General features: G+C 41.8%; 1 protein-coding gene across 1 annotated transcript; it reads right to left on the bottom strand.

The window, feature by feature from the left end:
- Window positions 1-167: 167 nt before the first annotated feature.
- On the bottom strand, window positions 168-18787 carry LOC113504461 (ATP-binding cassette sub-family C member Sur). Its single transcript, XM_026886751.1, has 26 exons — window positions 18388-18787; window positions 17516-17752; window positions 16419-16794; window positions 14421-14651; window positions 14020-14352; window positions 13689-13892; window positions 13312-13612; window positions 13050-13231; window positions 12637-12958; window positions 12453-12555; window positions 11442-11593; window positions 10905-11149; window positions 10504-10719; window positions 9516-9664; window positions 9036-9152; window positions 8720-8793; window positions 8507-8640; window positions 8168-8323; window positions 7654-7875; window positions 3067-3224; window positions 2553-2748; window positions 2121-2337; window positions 1895-2019; window positions 1476-1767; window positions 1109-1317; window positions 168-803 (listed from the first exon to the last, which is right to left on the bottom strand). The coding sequence occupies exons 2-26, from the start codon at window positions 17653-17655 to the stop codon at window positions 657-659; spliced, it is 5001 nt and encodes a 1666-aa protein (XP_026742552.1). The 5' UTR covers window positions 17656-17752; window positions 18388-18787; the 3' UTR covers window positions 168-656.
- Window positions 18788-19150: the final 363 nt, after the last annotated feature.

Raw genomic sequence — 19150 nt, 5'->3', positions numbered from 1 at the left:
TTAAAATTTGAAAGTCGGCTATTTTACATGAATTTACAAGTAATATGTGTTTTAGAAATAAATACTTGAATAGGAATCGTTATGTGACAGACATTTTTAAAAATGCCTAAACAAATTCATGATGTCTTTTACACACTGGGATATAAAGTAAAAATAAAACTATTTGGTCAGAAATGTGAACTTAAGAACATCTATACATGTTTGTACAAAGAAAATGTCTAACAGACAATTCAAGTTATTTTATCAGATCCGTGCAACACCGTCAGAAGGTATTTATATTAATATCAGTTTCAGAAAGTCAAGGAAACTGAAAACATCTGAAATAAGCGTAGGTATATAGTTTCAGACATTGTGTCATCGTCATTTCAAGAATTTTAATTAAATATAAAAATTCTTACTCTGAAAGGGCTCAAAATCTGGAAAGATTTCTTGAAAATTGTCAAAGAAAGAGAAGAAAATTCCCTTTTACAAAGTCCAACACAGTTAATTCATTTTCGAGGATCGACGACAAAAACATTTAAAACTCCTTTTTTGAATCGGGAGTTAACATGAAGTTGAATAGTTATCCAACATGAAATAAGATTCTCTCGTCCCTTCCTAACTGGAGTTTAAGACTACTTCAAGAATGGTTTTCTGTCAAGTCTAGTTACTAATGATTAATTAACTCTCTGTGCGGCGGCGAGCATGCGCGCTAGTCGCGAGGTGGGCTGCGCCAGCAGAGCACTGACCGCTCCCTGCTCCACCGCGCAGCCGTTGTCCAGCACCACGCCGCGGCCGTAACCGCGGACTGACGATATGCGGTGCTGAAAACAGTAGTATTTAGTATAGTTAAAGTTGATGTCTTAGTATTAGTAGATGGCAGGTTTTTTAGGTTTTTTGGGGGCCTCAGAATGTTTGATTTAAAAGTTAATTCCGTGATTCTGTTCTATGTAGTCTTATTCTCTACTATTGGTTCAGAAAAATGTCTTCAAATGAGCTTCGAAGCAGTAAATATTTACCAAATCTTTCAAACTAGCTTTAACGGTGAAATATGTTTGAGCTAGTCTCACTAGAAATCCGGGTAGCCATCAATGACCGTCTTGAGTTGTAGTGATGAGTAAAGACTTACCGCAACAGTGATAATAGTAGTATGAGGTGCAACCGCGGCTAGTGCGGCCAGCAGCGCCCGCTCCGCGGAGGCATCGAGCGCGGCGGCTGGCTCGTCCAGCAGCAGCGCGCCCGCCAGCCGCGCGTGCAGCGCCGCGCGAGCCGCCGCCACGCGACCCGCGCGCCCCGCGCTCCAGCCGGAGCAGCCTGACCTACTGCACACGCTGCACTCTGTCGAATAATTACACAGGTAAATCGTGACATAAGAATTCAGTAGAGTTAGTGTTAGCCCTTGGAGAAGCCAAGGTTCTATGCTTTTGATTTATCTAATCCAAAATAGTAAAAATTCTATAAGAAATTTATTCACAAATATAACATAAGTAAGGTACCTAATCCAGCTGGCTGCGCAGAAACATAGTCGAAGAGTCCAACAGCTCTAAGACTGTGCCATATCTCCTCATCGGTGTGCACTGCCAACGGGTCGAGGTTCTCTCTCAGCGTGCCGGAGAACATGGCGGGGTCCTGCGGCACTAGCACCACACGGTGTCTGAGAGCCCGCAGAGGGACTCGCGTGATGTCCTCGCCGTCAATTAGCACGCGACCGCTACTTATTGTCGTCGCTCCAGCACAGGTCAGCAGTAAAGTAGATTTACCACTGCCACTGCGACCGCAAATTGCTACCTGGTTTTGGAACGGGAAAAAAGAAAAAGAGAAGTCATATTTAATATTGGAAGTTGTGGGAACCCAATGTGCTAAAACCAAACGAAGAAAAAAAACGTCCCAATCTGGATTTTCAATTTGCTATTACCTTTTCTCCAGGAGATATTTGTAGGTTAATGTTTTTAAGTATCGGTGTCGAAGTTGGTTCATGCTGGATGCTGACATTCTCAAATTCGATTTTACCATTTCTTTGCCATCCTGCCGGAATTGGGCCTGAAAATGAAAAGGATGATGAGGAAAGATGAGGAACATCCGGAATTGCTATAGATTTGATAAAATTGTTATTATTGTTAATATATTAGTGTATGACTAACAGTCGTCTCTATAGTCCTCTTGGGGAACATTAGTGTCATCATGTACTCGCTCCAGTGCAGCTAGCTGAAGATGCAGATCGGAGCGGCACTTGGCGAGATGCGCCAGATATGCAGGCAGCAGCAGGGCGTACGCGCCGCCCAGGCCGGCCACCGCGCCCCCGCCCTCGCTCAGGCAAGCACCCAGCACTACGCATACACATGCAGCACCCACCAAGTCCTGTGACACAATAATAAATATAAGAAGACGTAACGATGGTATGGTTTCGTAATACCACTACTACAGCAACAGGTAAATTCATGATCGAAAATTGATGTCATTTCCTAAATTTATTTACCTGTTTACCATTTATGATTATTAGGTAGTAGGTAATTCCCCGACCGAAAGATAATTGATTTCAGTGCCTATATCAAATGTGTAGATAGGTAATTTACCAGAGCGAGTCCAAGCCATCTGTTGGCCGAATTCAGCAGAAGTAGCGTGTTATGGTTGTTGTCGAGGCTACGCAAGAAGGCGGCGCGTAAGCGTGGTTGCAGGCGGCCGGCGCGGATGGTGCTCCCGCCAGTGCAGGTCTGCGCGCAGAGCGAGACCACGCCTGCCGCGCTGCGGGCTTCCGCGCATTGCAACTCCCTGATACATTACATATTATTATTATATTTGGTGATACTACACCACTAGAAAGTAATAAATAAATATTTAACTTATCTTACGTCTAGGTAATGCAGAGTGATGCTATCGTCGTTTGTTGTTTTATATTTGATCGTCATGTTCGTGTTTTGTAGCTATTTACAATTTGGCTAAGATTAAGGGAAGAAATAAAACGAAAATAGTGAGAAATGTCTTAGAAAATACGTTTTAGACGAAAACTGTCTTGAGTATTCATAGAAACGTCGAACGTTCTTATTGCCTATGTATTCTTTCTACCTTATTTACTTACTGCTTATGTACCTAGCATTACACAGATAGACCGACTGCAGTGTGAGGTAGAGCAGCAGTGCCGGGATGGAGGCCAGCAGGCTCCACGGAGCAATGACTGCGTTCACCAGCATGGCCGCCGCACAGAGTAACGCGAGCTGCGCCCAGCGACTGATCGCAGTCGGCAGTTTCTGAAGAATTCGAGTTTGATGTTTATTGAGTACAAAAAGAAACGATATCTATATCTTAAAATAGAACCTGAAGCGTAGACAGAGGGTAGGTCATTGAGGTATTCAAGCCGGTCATTTTAACACTTGTTTAGCTTTGGCATATATATAGCTTTATTTATGTGTTTTATGACCATTCCTTTTATTGAAACCACTCTGTCGAAGCAACTATGTAAAATTATTATGACCTTTATATGTATGACGGCGCGCGGATTAATTGAGAATACTTTGTTTATTTAGACGATTTTAATTGATTGTGGAAATGTGTATTAAGATGGTCCATAATTATTATTATAATGAGTAAGTGGTAAATTATAAAAGGGAGCGGGTTACCCCGAATAGAGTAGTAGGTGGCGCTAGGTGCGACGACGTTCGTTTTGCTTGTCAAGACAGTTGTCATAAAAAATAGCGAGCACGTACTAACCTATTGGCTCCAAATAATATTCCATCTCAACCGTCCTATTGTATTCTACTCCATAATGTTATAAGTTCACATTATACAATCTACAAGATAACATTGACGCTTTTATTTCGAACATCCCGTCGCTCATACGCCCAAGATGGAGGCCAACCTAGACTGTTCGGAGAATGTTCCTGACGCTCCCACATCAGAAGTGGGATTACCAGCGACGCATCGTAAAAGATAAATACAGGTCAGCATGAAAATATGTCCTCAGAAAATTATTGCGATTGTTGGAAATATCTTTTTGCAATGCAACTACGAAATACATTTGGTGAAGATAATATAGACCGTTTCCTGGAATAGCATGCCTGAATTGAAGACGTGTTTTGGCAACATTTGATCAATTGAAAAACCCCAGCTGCAAATTTATGGCGATTACTCAATAGAAGTCGATGATTGATATGAGTTATGAGCACCTGAACCGCACGGATGAAGTTCTTGTCAGTGGAGAAGACTGCTATTGCTTTTACATTGGCGCACGCAGCGATGATAGAACCACGATTGTACAGAATTGCATTTACCACAGATATTAAAAGTCGCAGTAGACTGCAACAAGAACTCGTCGCGCTTACTTTTAGAAAACAAAGCCTACTATGTATGAGTATACCATTTCGCCGATAGTGGCAATGAAGTCACGAGTAGAAGACGTTCCAAAGGCCTATAGTTGTGGCAAGCAGGATTACGTATCGAATGAGTGCCGCAACCGTATAAAGAAAACAATCAAGTTCCTGTATAAGCTTCTAGAAGACAGAAGTGAGGTTGTTCTGAAATCGGTATCGACGATAAAGCAGTTTGTACGAGAAAAAGCAGGTTGACAGATCAAGCATTTGGAAGAAAGCGGATTGATTTGGTTTGAAATCTAGATTTGAAAATGAAAATTGGCCAACTATATACTACGTTGCTGTCTTACAATGCGTACTAAATTGAAATTCGGCAAGACGTTTAAAGGTTTGATGGTTATTGTACTAAGTTAATAAAGAAAAGCAACGCACGTAAGTGAATTTGTCTTTGCTAAATGGAATGTAGCATCATCACTTCGAGTCAATTGTATGTGGTCAGTCAGTTGTATGTCTTGTGTTTGAAAAAAAGAAGTGAGTAAGTATAACGATTGTAGCCATTAGGCGAGGTATCGGAAGTTTAAGCAAAATGTCTTGAGTTTGATTTTTGTATGGTGCCAATATTGACAACTAATTATTGCTCTTATTACAGCTTGTCGTCTTATAATGTCGATTCAAACAGACAGTTATTTGCGGAGGAGGAGCGACCTATGTCGACCGCTATGTCTGTACCTTAAAGTCATCGAGGGAAACTGGTGCGAAGTGCGGAGAGTGATCTGATCGTGTTGCGCTGTGTGAGCTCCAGCGAGTATCGAGTTAATTTGAACTGGGTGCTTATGGTCAAGCTTTCCTTAGGATCACTAACACAACGGTGGGTCGATTACAATTTATTTTTGATAAGGAGCGGCATATTTATCAGTATGAGTTGATGGCAGTTTCGTTAAGAAGTTGGTTATTTAAGATTTGAAAGTTATTGATTTACAAAAGGGGCTATGTATAGGACAAATAAAGTGTCAAATTGAAAGAACCAAGTTTAATGTTATTTTGATCAAGGTTTGAGAAAGTGAGGTTCTCTAGTAGTGGGTGTTGTGTTTGTAACCGGATGGAAGTTACGTGTGGTAGTGACTGGATAGAGGTTACCCGTTGTGATCGTTACCTAAGGAGGTTGCATGATCATGCCCGGAGGGAGGTCATTTTGGTTTGATGCTTATGATTGGATTAAAGTTATAAGTGTGATGATGAACATTTCCCAGGGTTAATCAAAGTTAAGCACTGATATGTTATAATAAGTTTCTTATTGTTTGAATGATAATAGGTGTTATTGCACATGTCATTGGCAGTTATGCGTTCTGAGTATAAGGCTGTTAACACTGTTGTTACCACTAGTAAAGATTTTATCCAAAGTGCCTATATCTTTAGTCCGAAAACTAAGTACCGTTTCAAATAAAGAACGAGGTCGAGAATGGTGATAGTATAGAATTTTAGGTCAATGGTCGGGATCGAAGCAGAGACCGTGTTAACTATGGCAGAGGTGGCGACTGAAGAGACTATGGTGACTCTGGCTGAGATTGGGTCTTGGAGAGGCCATGGAGTCGGGTGGACTCAGTATTCACATGGAATGCGTGCGGACTTTGTATGACTCAGATTCCTGCTTTGAGATTCGTGATTAGTTCCAGTAGTGAGTTGCTGGTGGCAACTGTAAGATTGTAGAGTTACTTGGTAGCTCTGATTTAATGAAAGGTTTCTGGTAAAGAAGATACAGATGTTAAGATAAAGTCAACTATTATAATCATGATAACGAATGACCGAGTGGTGAGTACTGCTGTGTTGTTCTTTGATGCATAATGATCTTTAATAAAGCAGACTTTAGCTGACAAGTTTCCAGGCTAACGTAATACAATGCTGTGCAATACGTAGCGATATTTTGGGTTGAGTCAACGCGGCCGTGGCCGTGCGGACTTAAATGACTTTGTCCTAAAAATTAGGATTTCATATTTTTCATAAGTAAACATAAAGAAATATTCTTGGCTGAAAACAAATGTTGAATTTTGAGCTACGAGGTTTCCGTTGGTCAAATAAGACCCAATCCACGTAAGTGTGGAGCCTGAATTTGGAACTTAACTGAGTGAATTTTTGTTCTTGGTTTCTTGTACTTTTGATAATTTGTCCCTGGGTTACTTCATGAGTAGAATGTGCCGATGACGGCGCGGGTAAGTGAGTCCTACTTGTGTGGTTAGAGGAGATCACTACTTAGCAGTTGATTCAATTTATCAGTTGGACTGTGTGGCACCGATTGGACTGTGTGTTGGCCTGTGTGGCAAATAGTCTGTGTGGCAAATAGCCTGTGTGGCAAATAGCCTGTGTGGCAAATAGCCTGTGTGGCAAGCCTGTGTGGCAAGCAGCCTGTGTGGCGAGCCTGTGTGGCAAGTAGCCTGTGTGGCAAGCCTGTGTGGCAAGTAGCCTGTGTGGCCAGCCTGTGTGGCCAGCCTGTGTGGCCAGCCTGTGTGGCAACGATTAGCCTGTGTGGCGACGATTAGCCTGTGTGGCGACAACTATCCTGTGTGGCACAAACTAGCCTGGGTGGCGAACCTGGTTGGCATTCGAGGGCCTATGTGGCATTGGTGAGCCGGTGTGTTTAATATTTGCTAATCTATAGCTATAGCTGTAGTTGGAGTATAGTTCGGAGATGGATTTTATAATTTTTAAGATAGATTTGTGGAAAATGTGTCTTATGAGAAATGATAAGTGATCAGCAGTCACCCAATTGGTCAGGAAGGCCAAGACGAGAGTGTAGTGTATCATTTTATCTAATGTTTGCAGACAACAACGATGCACATGAGACACACGAGGACGTGTGACGACGCAGGACGGCCGTGACGGCGCGCGGATTAATTGAGAATACTTTGTTTATTTAGACGATTTTAATTGATTGTGGAAATGTGTATTAAGATGGTCCATAATTATTATTATAATGAGTAAGTGGTAAATTATAAAAGGGAGCGGGTTACCCCGAATAGAGTAGTAGGTGGCGCTAGGTGCGACGACGTTCGTTTTGCTTGTCAAGACAGTTGTCATAAAAAATAGCGAGCACGTACTAACCTATTGGCTCCAAATAATATTCCATCTCAACCGTCCTATTGTATTCTACTCCATAATGTTATAAGTTCACATTATACAATCTACAAGATAACATTGACGCTTTTATTTCGAACATCCCGTCGCTCATACGCCCAAGATGGAGGCCAACCTAGACTGTTCGGAGAATGTTCCTGACGCTCCCACATGTATTTTATAACCCAAATTACCTTGTTGGTCAAAAAAAGAGTAGCTATCCAATGTATTTTAAATATAGGTATAGCATGGAGGTTTGTACCTTGTCTATAACTAATATATCAGCTGAGAACCGGTGCAGCGTGGCCCCGAGCGGCGCGCTGCGCAGGTAGTGCGGCGGCGCGCGCAGCGTGGCGTGCAGCAGCCGCTCGTGCAGCACGCGCCGCGCCTTGGATGCCGCGCACGCGCACGCCGCCTGCGCCGCGCCCGCCGCCAGCGCGCCGCCGCCACACCACGCGGCGTACGTGCTCACGCCTACCCACATCTAATGACAATGGTATAAATTAATCTCAAAGTCCGACAACCATATTGACTAAGGGGAATCGTGTTGCCCAGGTAACTGGGTTGAGGAGGTCATAAAGGCAGACGCTAAAAGTAAAGCACTGGTAATTAGCTGTTTCTTATTAGACTGGATGCCGATCCCATCATAGTTGGGAAAAAGCTAGGATGATGAAGAAAGTCATATTACTTAGTGTAATTTATAAATGTTTTTAACGTTACACATAAGGGTGACTTTTAAATGTGTGACGTCTGAATACTATGTATAGCTAACTTACATTATCTTCCACTTGCTCAGTACTCGAGCTCTGCTTGGTGATGTTGGTGAGCCAGCAGTCTGCAGCCAGGGCCAGCGCCTGCGCAGCCACCGCCGCCGCCCAGTACGCGCCGCCCCACCAGCGACATGCTCGGGCGTATTCCCACCATATTGCACTCTGGAAAGAACATTAAACGAAAATTTAAAATGTAAAAGAAAGATCCAAAACTGGGGGATTTGAAACCTGGAATAGTGCATGGCTGGATAATGGACAGTTCTAACGAACTATGAAACTGGGAATTAATTGGATTTTTTGATGAGGGTTTTTTAAGATCAGCCAGTCATTAAGTCATAGGTGTACCTCACTAACAGCTTCCTCCGATTTCTGTGAAGTGTTCGAGTAGGTGTCCGAAACGATGGTGTTATTCGTTTCACCGCCATTCGAGGTCAGTGAGTTATACGGCGTCGTGTCCCCGGTGGAATCGTCAACAACATCTGAAATATGCGAGAAGCATACGTAAGTAATGGGACCATTCATCTTCAAGATACATTTAAAGTTGGAAGAGATCCAAACCGTTGTTTTGATTATCCTCAGAAGCACCTTCTGAGTCAGTGCTTATAAGACGTCGTAATGTTTTTGGTGTCCATCTGAAACAACAACGAGTGTGCAGATAAGTATCAGAAGAAAGAGTGCTGAAACGCAACAACCTAAATAAGGTGATTTAAGACTCTTTGAAGACAGTTAGAGATCAAAAAATACCCTTAGGTTACATTCTTTTGATTTTCAACTGTCTTCAAAGCAAGTCTTAAAGGTACAGAAAACATGTACTGCAAACTGATTGCGGTAAAATGTATCATATGACTATTAATTTTACTGGTAACAACTCTACCTGTTGATGTTCCTCGGAGCTCTGGGCCTCAGCAGCCGCCGGAGGAAGCTGGCCTCCCGCTGCAAGGCCGCGTTCGACTCGTCAGCGCTCACAGCACGACGCACATCTGGACGCCATCTATTATAAAAATAAAGTTATCTTTATGTATACGCGGAGTGATATAGGTTAATGGTGTTTTGGTCGCGGCTTTTAACCTACTTACCAACATGTATAGATGATTTATCTGAACAATATACGTCTTACTCTTCAAATGTAGGTAGACATATATATGGATAACGCGAGGACTGGTGTGCCATGCCAAGGAAAATATAAACATGGCATTTTTGGTAGACAAATATTGCCATATGCTAATTTTGTCAACTAAAGGTGACAGACGTGCTGCGAGACGAACAAAAGACGACATTTAGTATAACGTAGTTCATCTGCCTTTAAAAGAAAACGTCCTCATACTCCTTATAGGTTTACTGATGGTAAACATACTTGGAGTTATACATGGAGAGTGGGGGTGAGGACAGCTGCCTGCTGAGTGCGGGTCGCGGCCGCGGCGAGGTACGGCGTCTCCAGCTGCCGCCCGCACACGTTGGGACCTCGGACAGCAGGTGCGCGCCTGCGGTTTCGTTTATATCCACCTACAAGAACACAGAATGGAAAATGTAAAAAAGGATAAAACCCGGGTGTTTTGATATCACTCGAAAAAGATTAGATTATTTATTATTTATTTTATTATTTTAAAGTGTTTCTTTGAGTGACTTCGCCAACCAGGCTATGGGCACTGGAAGCAAATCGTCATTTTATTTTACCGAAGGAATATATTGGATTATATTTTCGAGTACTAGCATAATGGCGGGCGTTCGGGACTAGTGCAGAATACTGTTTTAACAGCAGTTGATAATTGCTGTGATTTAATAGGCCCAATATCCCCACTATCACATTTGCTTACTTTTTATTTAAGTTGGATCTAAATTCATTCTTTGTAGAAGTAAGTAATGCGTCACTATTTCAGATGTCTCGTTGTCCTAACATTGTGTATTTAAGATACTGCAAATAGATTCGTTAACTACTATTTTTGTTAATTGACTTTAATTTCAGATACCTATTGAAGTTGATCGCCACGGGTTATTTCCTGTTGAAAAATAGAAGTTGACCTTGGCTAAAAATGTCCACAAGTCATAGACATCGGGAATTCCATTTCGATTTCATTAGTCATGTGGACGATGGACCGTATTATTGTTGAGGAAGTGAATTGTACGTGTTTTAGTAATCCTACTAATATTCAACATTTAATATACAGTTTATAATGATGGATGAATGAGTGTCATTTATAATAAATATTCTTTCTCATTCTAATAAAAAGTCATTATAGAATCTAGCATGGCTATGTCCAAAGTACGATATCACACCTGTAAAGTGGCGATCGCTGCTACTAGGTTTCTGGGAAGAATTAATTTAAACTATGGGTGCCAGTTACCGTAGTCTCATCAGAGTTAGCCCGCTGGAACCTGGCGCGGCTGAGCGCGCGCATGAGGCGGGAACGCTCGCGCGCGGCGCCGCCGGGCGGGCCTGCTCCCGCGCGGGCCGCGGCGGCGCGCGCCTCGCCTGCCAACCGCGCCCACCGCGCCAGCGCGCCTTCACACGCCGCGCCCCGCCCAACGCCTGACACGCGACCTTCTTCCATCGCTATCACCTGAAGCCAGTTTATGGAGTCTGTATAAAAGCCTAGTTCCCAAATAGTGAGATCAATTCAGGTAGGGGAAATAAGGATGTTTGATTATTACAGCTTTAAGAAGATATGTTTTTTTCATTTAACTCTTAAAACTAAATATTAGCTCAATTGTAGAGTTCTTTAACGGTTATTTTTTCAGGACCTACCAAATCAGCATAATGTAACAGTTCAAGTCTGTTTGTGGCAACGACGACAGTTCGTCCAGCACGCGCGGCGGGCACGAGCGCGCGCGCCACCAGGTGTCGAGCGAGCGGCGCGTCCAGCGCGGCCAGCGGCTCGTCCAGCGCCAGCAGCCGCGCGCCCGAGTACAGCGCGCGCGCCACGCACACACGCACGCGCTGCCCGCCCGACAGCGGCGCGCCCTGGCTGCCCAGCCGAGTGCCGTCACCCTCTGTGCCGAAACAGAACGTCGCATAATGACTACCGATTATGAGTGCTATACACATGAACACGTCATGCACCGTAACGTATACACACGTTGTGTATATCACGCGCATAATAATAACCATTATTGTCCGATCGTTTCAGATTAATGATTTCATTTGTAACTGTATACACGTGTCTTGATTCATTCGTCCGCATTTTCATTATGACTTATTGCTTTGATTGTGTTAATAGACCTCACTAGCTCTTGTTATGCGTGTGACAACGATTGAAAAACAAAGTAAATGCGACATTCTTGCCTGGTAAAAGCTGCAAGTCGGGCCTCAAACCAGTCGCTCGCAAGACGCGCCCATATTTTCTCTGGCACCACGGACTGTCCATCACAATGTTGTTACGTACGGAGCCCTCTACCAGCCATGGCGGCTGGCCCGCATACCACATCGAAGAGCACCTGAAAATATTTATCAATTTTGTATCATTCAGTTTGACCCGTACGTATGAATGATACGCAAACGATAATTCAAATTTAAGAGTAAAAAAACTGTTTTTTTTTTTATATTCTGCTATAAAACCATTGCGGCGCGAAAAAACATGTGTACATGACAGTTATCTGTCTTTATTATTTTCACCTATAAAATAAAGAAAGTGTAACACACTATCTACTAGTTACGATGACATTTTTTACCTGCCGCTTGTAGAAAGTACTTGTAAATATGTAGGACGTTTTATCATTCTCGAGTCGAATTAAGTAATTCTTTACACAAAAATGTAACATAAAAATACAATGAGCGGTTGTATGATCGGTAATACAGATCGTGTATTCCTTCTTTTGTCCATTTAGCGACGAGATCTTTTTTTGAAGCATCTCCTTTGCTAAAGTCTTCAATCCGTGTGTAAAGACATACAGACTCAGGCCACGGGGCCACAAATTATGGGTCACACAAACGCTTGTCCTATGTGGGGATCGAACCTGCGACATGTCGCGCACAGTGGGTTTGGTCTGGTGACCTCAACAACTCGGCTATCCGTGCAGTCTAATGTTCATCGAGGTTACCAATTAATTAAGGTAGTTAGTTAACATTACCGCGCAATTTACGTTTAACGATGGAACGTTTCAGTAGAGTGTCCCAGAGGTATAGTCTAGTACGATATAATGTCATCTAACGCGGGAACGGCTGTCCGTGGGACATATTATTCGCGAACATCCTCATTAATAATAAGGTATAAATGTCGGTACATTTAAAAGGAATGTTATAATTAGAATCATTTGAATTAGCTTTCCAATTTTCTAACTTGGTTGGCACACTTACTTGTTATAAACTTCGCCCCTATCACGATGCATTTCTCCTAGGATAGCAGATAAGAGAGATGACTTCCCCGATCCGGTGGCGCCAACTACCATGATTAATTTCCCTAAAGAAAAACATTTTTTATAAACAATTTGGCCAATAATATCAGGGCTTATGAAGTTATGAATCAGCTAAAAATACTTGCCAGCAGGAATGTCCAGATCATCAACTTCAAGCAACATGTCACTTCTCTTCCCCCACGTGAAGGCTGCGTTTTTAAACGCAACCGCTGTTTCCATTCTCGGTACTCCGTTATGAATTTCCTCATCAGAAAATTGGTCAACACCTTCCGCGCCATCAGAATCATCTTTGTTTATAATATAATTGTTGTCAACTTCATCCCTATCAATAAAGGTTTCGTCATTCCGATCATCCCTTGTTTGCTTCTTAGAATCTTCATAGTTAATTTCGCTAACATTATTCGATTCGGGAAGTTCCAAGAAGTCACGAATTCTGTTGGTACTGACCTATATTAAAATAATCTTTATTTACTGGTAGTCGGCTAGTTGTAACGAATTAATTACTTTGATGTAGGCTAGAGAAATGCTTTGTTCTTACCATCGCTTGAATCACCATCATTACCGTGACTGGTAGAATGAGGAGGGGAACTGTGAGTTGGTTGAATAAAGCTAGGCCGGCGAATACATTGGTAGCTGTTAGCGGTGTGTTATTGTCGACAAGGTAGTACACACTAAACGTTATAACTGTTATCAAAATTGTAGAGATTTGTGTAGAAAAAGCTGAAAAATAAAAAATTAATAGGTGGTAACAGAGTCTCATTTTACGTATCCGATTTTGTAACTTATAAGGGAATACATACTTAAAAAGCTCCAGTAAACGGAATCTTTATTCAAAAGTTTTAATTCTAGTTCTCTTAGTTGTAAAATTTTCTCTTTAAACAAATCTTCCCAAACGTATAGCTTAATAACATCCATTCCATGAAGTATTTCTGTCATCTTCGATATCCTGTGATCCGTACATTTTGATATTTCCTTGGAATTGTCCGACAATTTCTTTCCGATATAGAACTGCAACGGCGTTATTACCAACACGCTCACCACGGTGCCTATTATTGCACTTACTCCAAGTTTAGTGTACAGTAAATATAATATTACGGCTACCTGTAATAGGGGAAAGAAGTTTTATTCGAAACACTTTTGCACACCGCAATGTGTATCTTCGAATTCTGATACTTGCTTTTAAAGGTATGGCCCAAATATAATGGACGATCCAGACACATGACATGATGTTGTATGTGTCTTGTGAAACCAGATTAGTGATGAGCCCAGTCCGCGTGGAGCTGCTGTCCTCGGTGTCATGCAGGAGACGAGACTCCTCGTCGTCATTCGAGTCAGTGGATGTCCAGGGCGCGAGCCTCATACACTTATCATACACCAAGCTCTGTCAATAGAAAACTGCATAAAATGCAACTATTGTATATTACGAAACAAAAGAGAATGTTTACCATTATCACAGCAATAATACTTTGTCATGACAAAAGCTAGTCAGTTGTTATAAAGAAACAAACTTGTAAAGCCGTCTTCAGTCTTGTGCCCTCAACCGTCACTAAGTGCGTTGAGTTCTGAGACAGGAATGCTTGGCTAATTAGCGCTATCGTCGTTATGACCAGCATTATGTATCCGCTGCTAAAAAATTCTCCAAGTGTCACTGGCGAGTCTTGGTCGTATTCATTCCTGTCGTGTCCGTACCCTTCGATGTACTGAATTATAATCGCCAAGCCTAGTGGAGGCACGACGCCGATCAAATCGCCCAAGAGCTTCAATATTCCTGCTATATAGAAGTTTGGCCAAACTGCGCGAATATAACATGTCAGTAGATTAGGGCTACTTTCTTTTGAAACCTGAAATAAAAGGCTCATGTAACACAATGATACACTAGTAAAATAAACTTGTATCAAACTATACGTACTTTAGATCTTTCTTGATGTATTTTAACAAACTTCTTGTAGTACTTTATTGATCGTTCATCGTCGGGCAGTTCTCCCAAGAAGTCTGGTTCTAACGGAGATTTATATCCTTTGTACAGTAAAGGATTTAACCAGAAGAATGTTACTTTCGAATAAAAATGCGTGTCGTTATGTTGGTAGCAAATATTAGGAGCCTCACTCGACTTCAGATCGTTTCTGAAGCGTTTAGTGACCTGAAACAGTGTCGCGAGGATTAAGCGGTGAACTTCTACCCAGAGGGATCCGAATAATTAAATACAAATTGTGAAGGAATGCGGATAGTAATCAAATAAGACTAGTCATACAACTTATTGTTCTGAAGTAGGTCAATTACCGATTGATATCGTCATCATTAGTCAGGATTGTAACTCAGAGCAAACACACGAATTAATCTGCTTATAAATATGGTTTACGAGTGGCTAGGAACCAAATTCTAATTAGTAGTGTAAGTATTATTGTGTGCCTCATAGAAAAACCGTTTATAGCGTATCCGAGTATCACGTCCATGTTGACCTCACGTGCACTTATGGGAAATGCCATCTGAGAGTGGCGCCAGACGCATTGTGAAAATCGTCTCCTCCGATATGCTCCCTGCGCGACGGCTGGCGCCGGCGGCGGCGGCGGTCTTGTACTGCCTGACTCATACACACATACCTATCCCTACGTACCCTTTACGCCTCCCAGTACTCCCGTTTTAAGCTCAATACTCTCTCATAGAATTTAGTTACTTATAGAAAGTAGCACGTAGCGGTGCCGCGTCTTGTGGATAATGATATGCGACCGACACGCACGTCGTTTTGTTACGCACGTATCACGAGTATGCATTGCAAAGGAAGGTGTGAGCCTTATTGAATTGCTATATAATACAGACAGCACGGAAGACATTATTCATTAATTTACTTTTATACGCAACCTTTTTATCTTTGAGAGAATGATGTGCTTTCATAGATATTTGAATAACTTTGTATACTACACCGGTTATTAGTATTTACCAAATTAAATATTTATCGCATTACATATTGCTAACTAGTTTAGCTCCGTACTTATTAATTTGAATAGTTTGGAGGACACTACGTGAGACACGTTAGACGATACATACATACATATTACAACCTAATAAGTCAATCGTTTCAATTAACATAACGTATGAATTGACTTATTGAAAACTAAGTCACATGGCAGTGTTATTTTTCTTAAATTCTTTTAAATAGTAATAACAAAATGCTAATGTGACATTTATTCTATTGTTATCGTAGCGTACGGAATAAGTACTTGAAAATTTTGCGCATGAGCAGCTTGAATATATTAAATCATTTATCAGGACGAACATCGTTCATAAGCGGGTATCTGATCATACTTGCATCATTTCAGTGTCGTAGGCCATGGTAAAAAATACTCTAAATGTGTTGTTATTGATGCTTTATCTCTCTCTCATTATTATGCGATAAACGACTCTATTTCTAGGAACGTGAATCAAATAAACTCTGAATTTATTCTCAATTTTCCTGGTTCAGTTTTATCGGCTAATTTTGTAATGTTCAACATTTATTCAACTGAACTTGAAAACAATTCACTATCAAGGGATTATAATACAAACATCTTTGATTAGTACATCCGTTTCCTGTCAAATATATTCGCATACAGCTTGCATACAAAGTAACAGTCAGTTGTTTTTAATCGTAAAGGTGCTGACAAAGTGTGCTGTGATGCGCTTACGTGCTTATCTAGTTATGCGCGCTAAGTGCTGCTAAGTCAATAGGCTTAAGCACTAAGGGGATAAGTAACAATTTACTCATACAACAGACATACTACAGTATCCTATTAACGTATTTAAATAAACAATGAACTTAATAAAATTTCTTAATCTGTTTAGGTATTCCCTATGATTACCTACCAAATTACAGTCTTATTATTTCTTACGCATTCATCTTAACCTCTAAATAAAACGCTGCAATTATTACCTCATCATAGAAGCACACGCAGTCGACTGTAGCTATCAGTAATGTCATCAGGAATGAGACGCCTTGAAGGTACAGTTCTATGTGAGTGGATGAGGCGTTGGCGATTGAGTGTTGCCAGAGGATTGAAGCAGCGGATATGGTTGCCAGCATCCAGTATATAGCGAGGTAGAGGATGGGTGCTGCTGAGCGGCGGGTCCAGAGGGCTACGTGGAAGGCGGCGGCGGCCAGCCAGGACCAGGGCGCCATGAGCGCGGCTACCAGGCGCACCGTGTGTGCCGGCCGTAGCGCCGCCGCCGCCGCGTCGCAGCACCACGCCACGGCTAGCACTAGGCTGGCTATCCCACGAATGTTTTGTCCACGCCAACGTTTTGGGGGCCTACGGTGTTCCATGAGAGTTACTTTAACACGTCTTTACTTTACGTTTTTAACATCAGGGAATAATCAAAATCAAAGATTGTTATGTATAGCCAAATGGCCCTGAATTTAATTCTTTTTATACCTTTATACCATTTTTAAACATATACGTCCCACTGCTGCGCATAGGCCTCTTTCAGTAGAGGGAAAGGTCCATTGACCACCATCACCACGCTAGCTCATTGCGGCTTGGCGATTTCAGATTACAATATTTATCATCCAGGTCTCCTCACGATGTTTCCCTTCACCGTTTGTCAATGGTGTCTTATAGTTAAGAAACTAAACATAAACTTTTTGCTTCGCCTGCGATGGAATCAAAGCTGCATCTCGTCCGTACCCCGGCCAAAATTATAATTAGGTAAATTACTTTTTTAGTTTAATTTACACTTAATCAAAAATTGATTTCTAATCGATGATTTTGCAATGCGTGTAACGTTGTGGTTAAATAATTAATTATACTTGTTTTCGGAATATTACCCAACATTAACCAAATAACGTAGTTTGTAAACAGGAACGAATTTTGTCACGAGTATTATCTGAGCCATACCTTATCCGATTGATTTAACTACCAAGTTCATGGAATCTGCTGTCAAGGATAACCGTCACCGCTGCCGTAACATTAACCTTGACAACTGTTAGTTTCATTGCTTGACTAGGAAAGGTTATAAAGCGCGTGCAAGTACCTGTAGTGTTTGTGTATGGGTGCACAGCAACACATGAGCGCGGCGGCGATGGACGCGCAGTACAGGTTGAGGGAATGCAGCGCGGCCGCCAGCGCGCGCATCTCGCACGCCGCGTCGCCGCGCGCGCACACCGCCTCCATCCTTACGTCAAGTGTTTTCGACGATCACACAACGAGCCACTGTCCACTACTGCTTCACCATTGCGTATTACTCCACACCACTCGCGTTTAGGCGTTTCTAATGAGACACAGATGTGTATTATTGTTACCAGTGAGTTAATGTTTCAAAACTCGGCTTGGTCAATAACACAAAACATTTTATTACTCAAATGCTTATAACAGAAACGGAGGAATTTATTACTGAGCGTGTATCATAATTATAAATTGGTGACGAGGGGAAATCCAGAGTGAATGTGCCCGAACAACCGGTTGATAGGTTAACTCGAATCATGGTGCTGTTTGCCAAAAACTACATACTTTATCTTGTTTCACAAAGGTTAGAACTTAGAAATTTAAATTATTTTATCAATGTTATTCATAGCTATTAAATCACTTTTTTTAATAAGTCCTTCTAGAGTATTTTGTCTGTTTTAGACTCAATAGTTATTTCTATATAAATGACTATAAATTATGTGAGGTAGACCGAACAGTGCAGCTAGTCTCAAATAATTGAATGCATATTCGCAGATCTCCAACTTGTCCAATAACTGACATGTAGATGTTGGTTTACCAACAAATCTTGTTTATAAGAGGAATGTTTAATGACGTTCAATCCGATTCATGATATTGGTTGTGTGAGATGATTATTTTGTAAATTGACTACGTCATTTAAGCGTCATTCCACATCGTCCCAGAATTCACAACAAAACTCACCTCCAAAATAATTCAAATTTTACGATACAAATAAGTTATCACTGGTCACAATCCAACTGTCACAGAACGAGAATACATGAATTTCCACTTGCCATTATAGTGAAAACTATTTGTTTGGGTTTATGGTATTAGAGAAGTTGATATTATTCGATCAGTTTGTGTGAATTTGCATCGCGGGAGCGTGGCACGAGTGCGCGCGTGATAACAGCCGGTTGCTAGCCGAGCCGAGCCGCGACTGGCTCACTGGCGGCCGGTGGCCGTCGCCGAGCGGAGTCTGGCGGCCGCGGCAGCTCAATCGGAGCCACGCGGACCTGCCAGCAGCCCCCCATGCGACAACACGCCGGCCGCAACCACGTCCCCTCGATGTCCTATCACCTATCCTTATAACTTAATCCAAAGTAGTAAGGTTGATAATTGTTATTTCTCTGTTACCATGTCATTGAAGTACTGTGCCCTGGCGTTTAGCGTCAGCATTCAACATTTATGTTTGAACTAGTGACTGCCAAACACATGTTCACATAATGAAGTTGTTTGATGTCACCAGTTCGTTGTTTTGTTAAAACTTATGTTTAGAGTACTCACTTTCTGTACGCTTTCAATAGTTTTAATAAGGAATTTGTCACAAGTTAAGCCTTTCGTGTAGGAAACGCATAATTTGTGGGCAAATAACTGCGGGTCACGGGTTCGATTCCCACGGTAAGTACGTGTATATGAGTGTTATTGTGACCATAACATGTTATGGGACTGAGATTGTCAATAAAAC

The sequence above is a fragment of the Trichoplusia ni genome, chromosome 22 (assembly GCF_003590095.1).
Source record: "Trichoplusia ni isolate ovarian cell line Hi5 chromosome 22, tn1, whole genome shotgun sequence".
Classification (NCBI taxonomy): Eukaryota; Metazoa; Arthropoda; class Insecta; order Lepidoptera; family Noctuidae; genus Trichoplusia; species Trichoplusia ni.
Note: the sequence above shows the minus strand (reverse complement) of the source record. Positions and strands in the feature narration are given on the sequence as shown.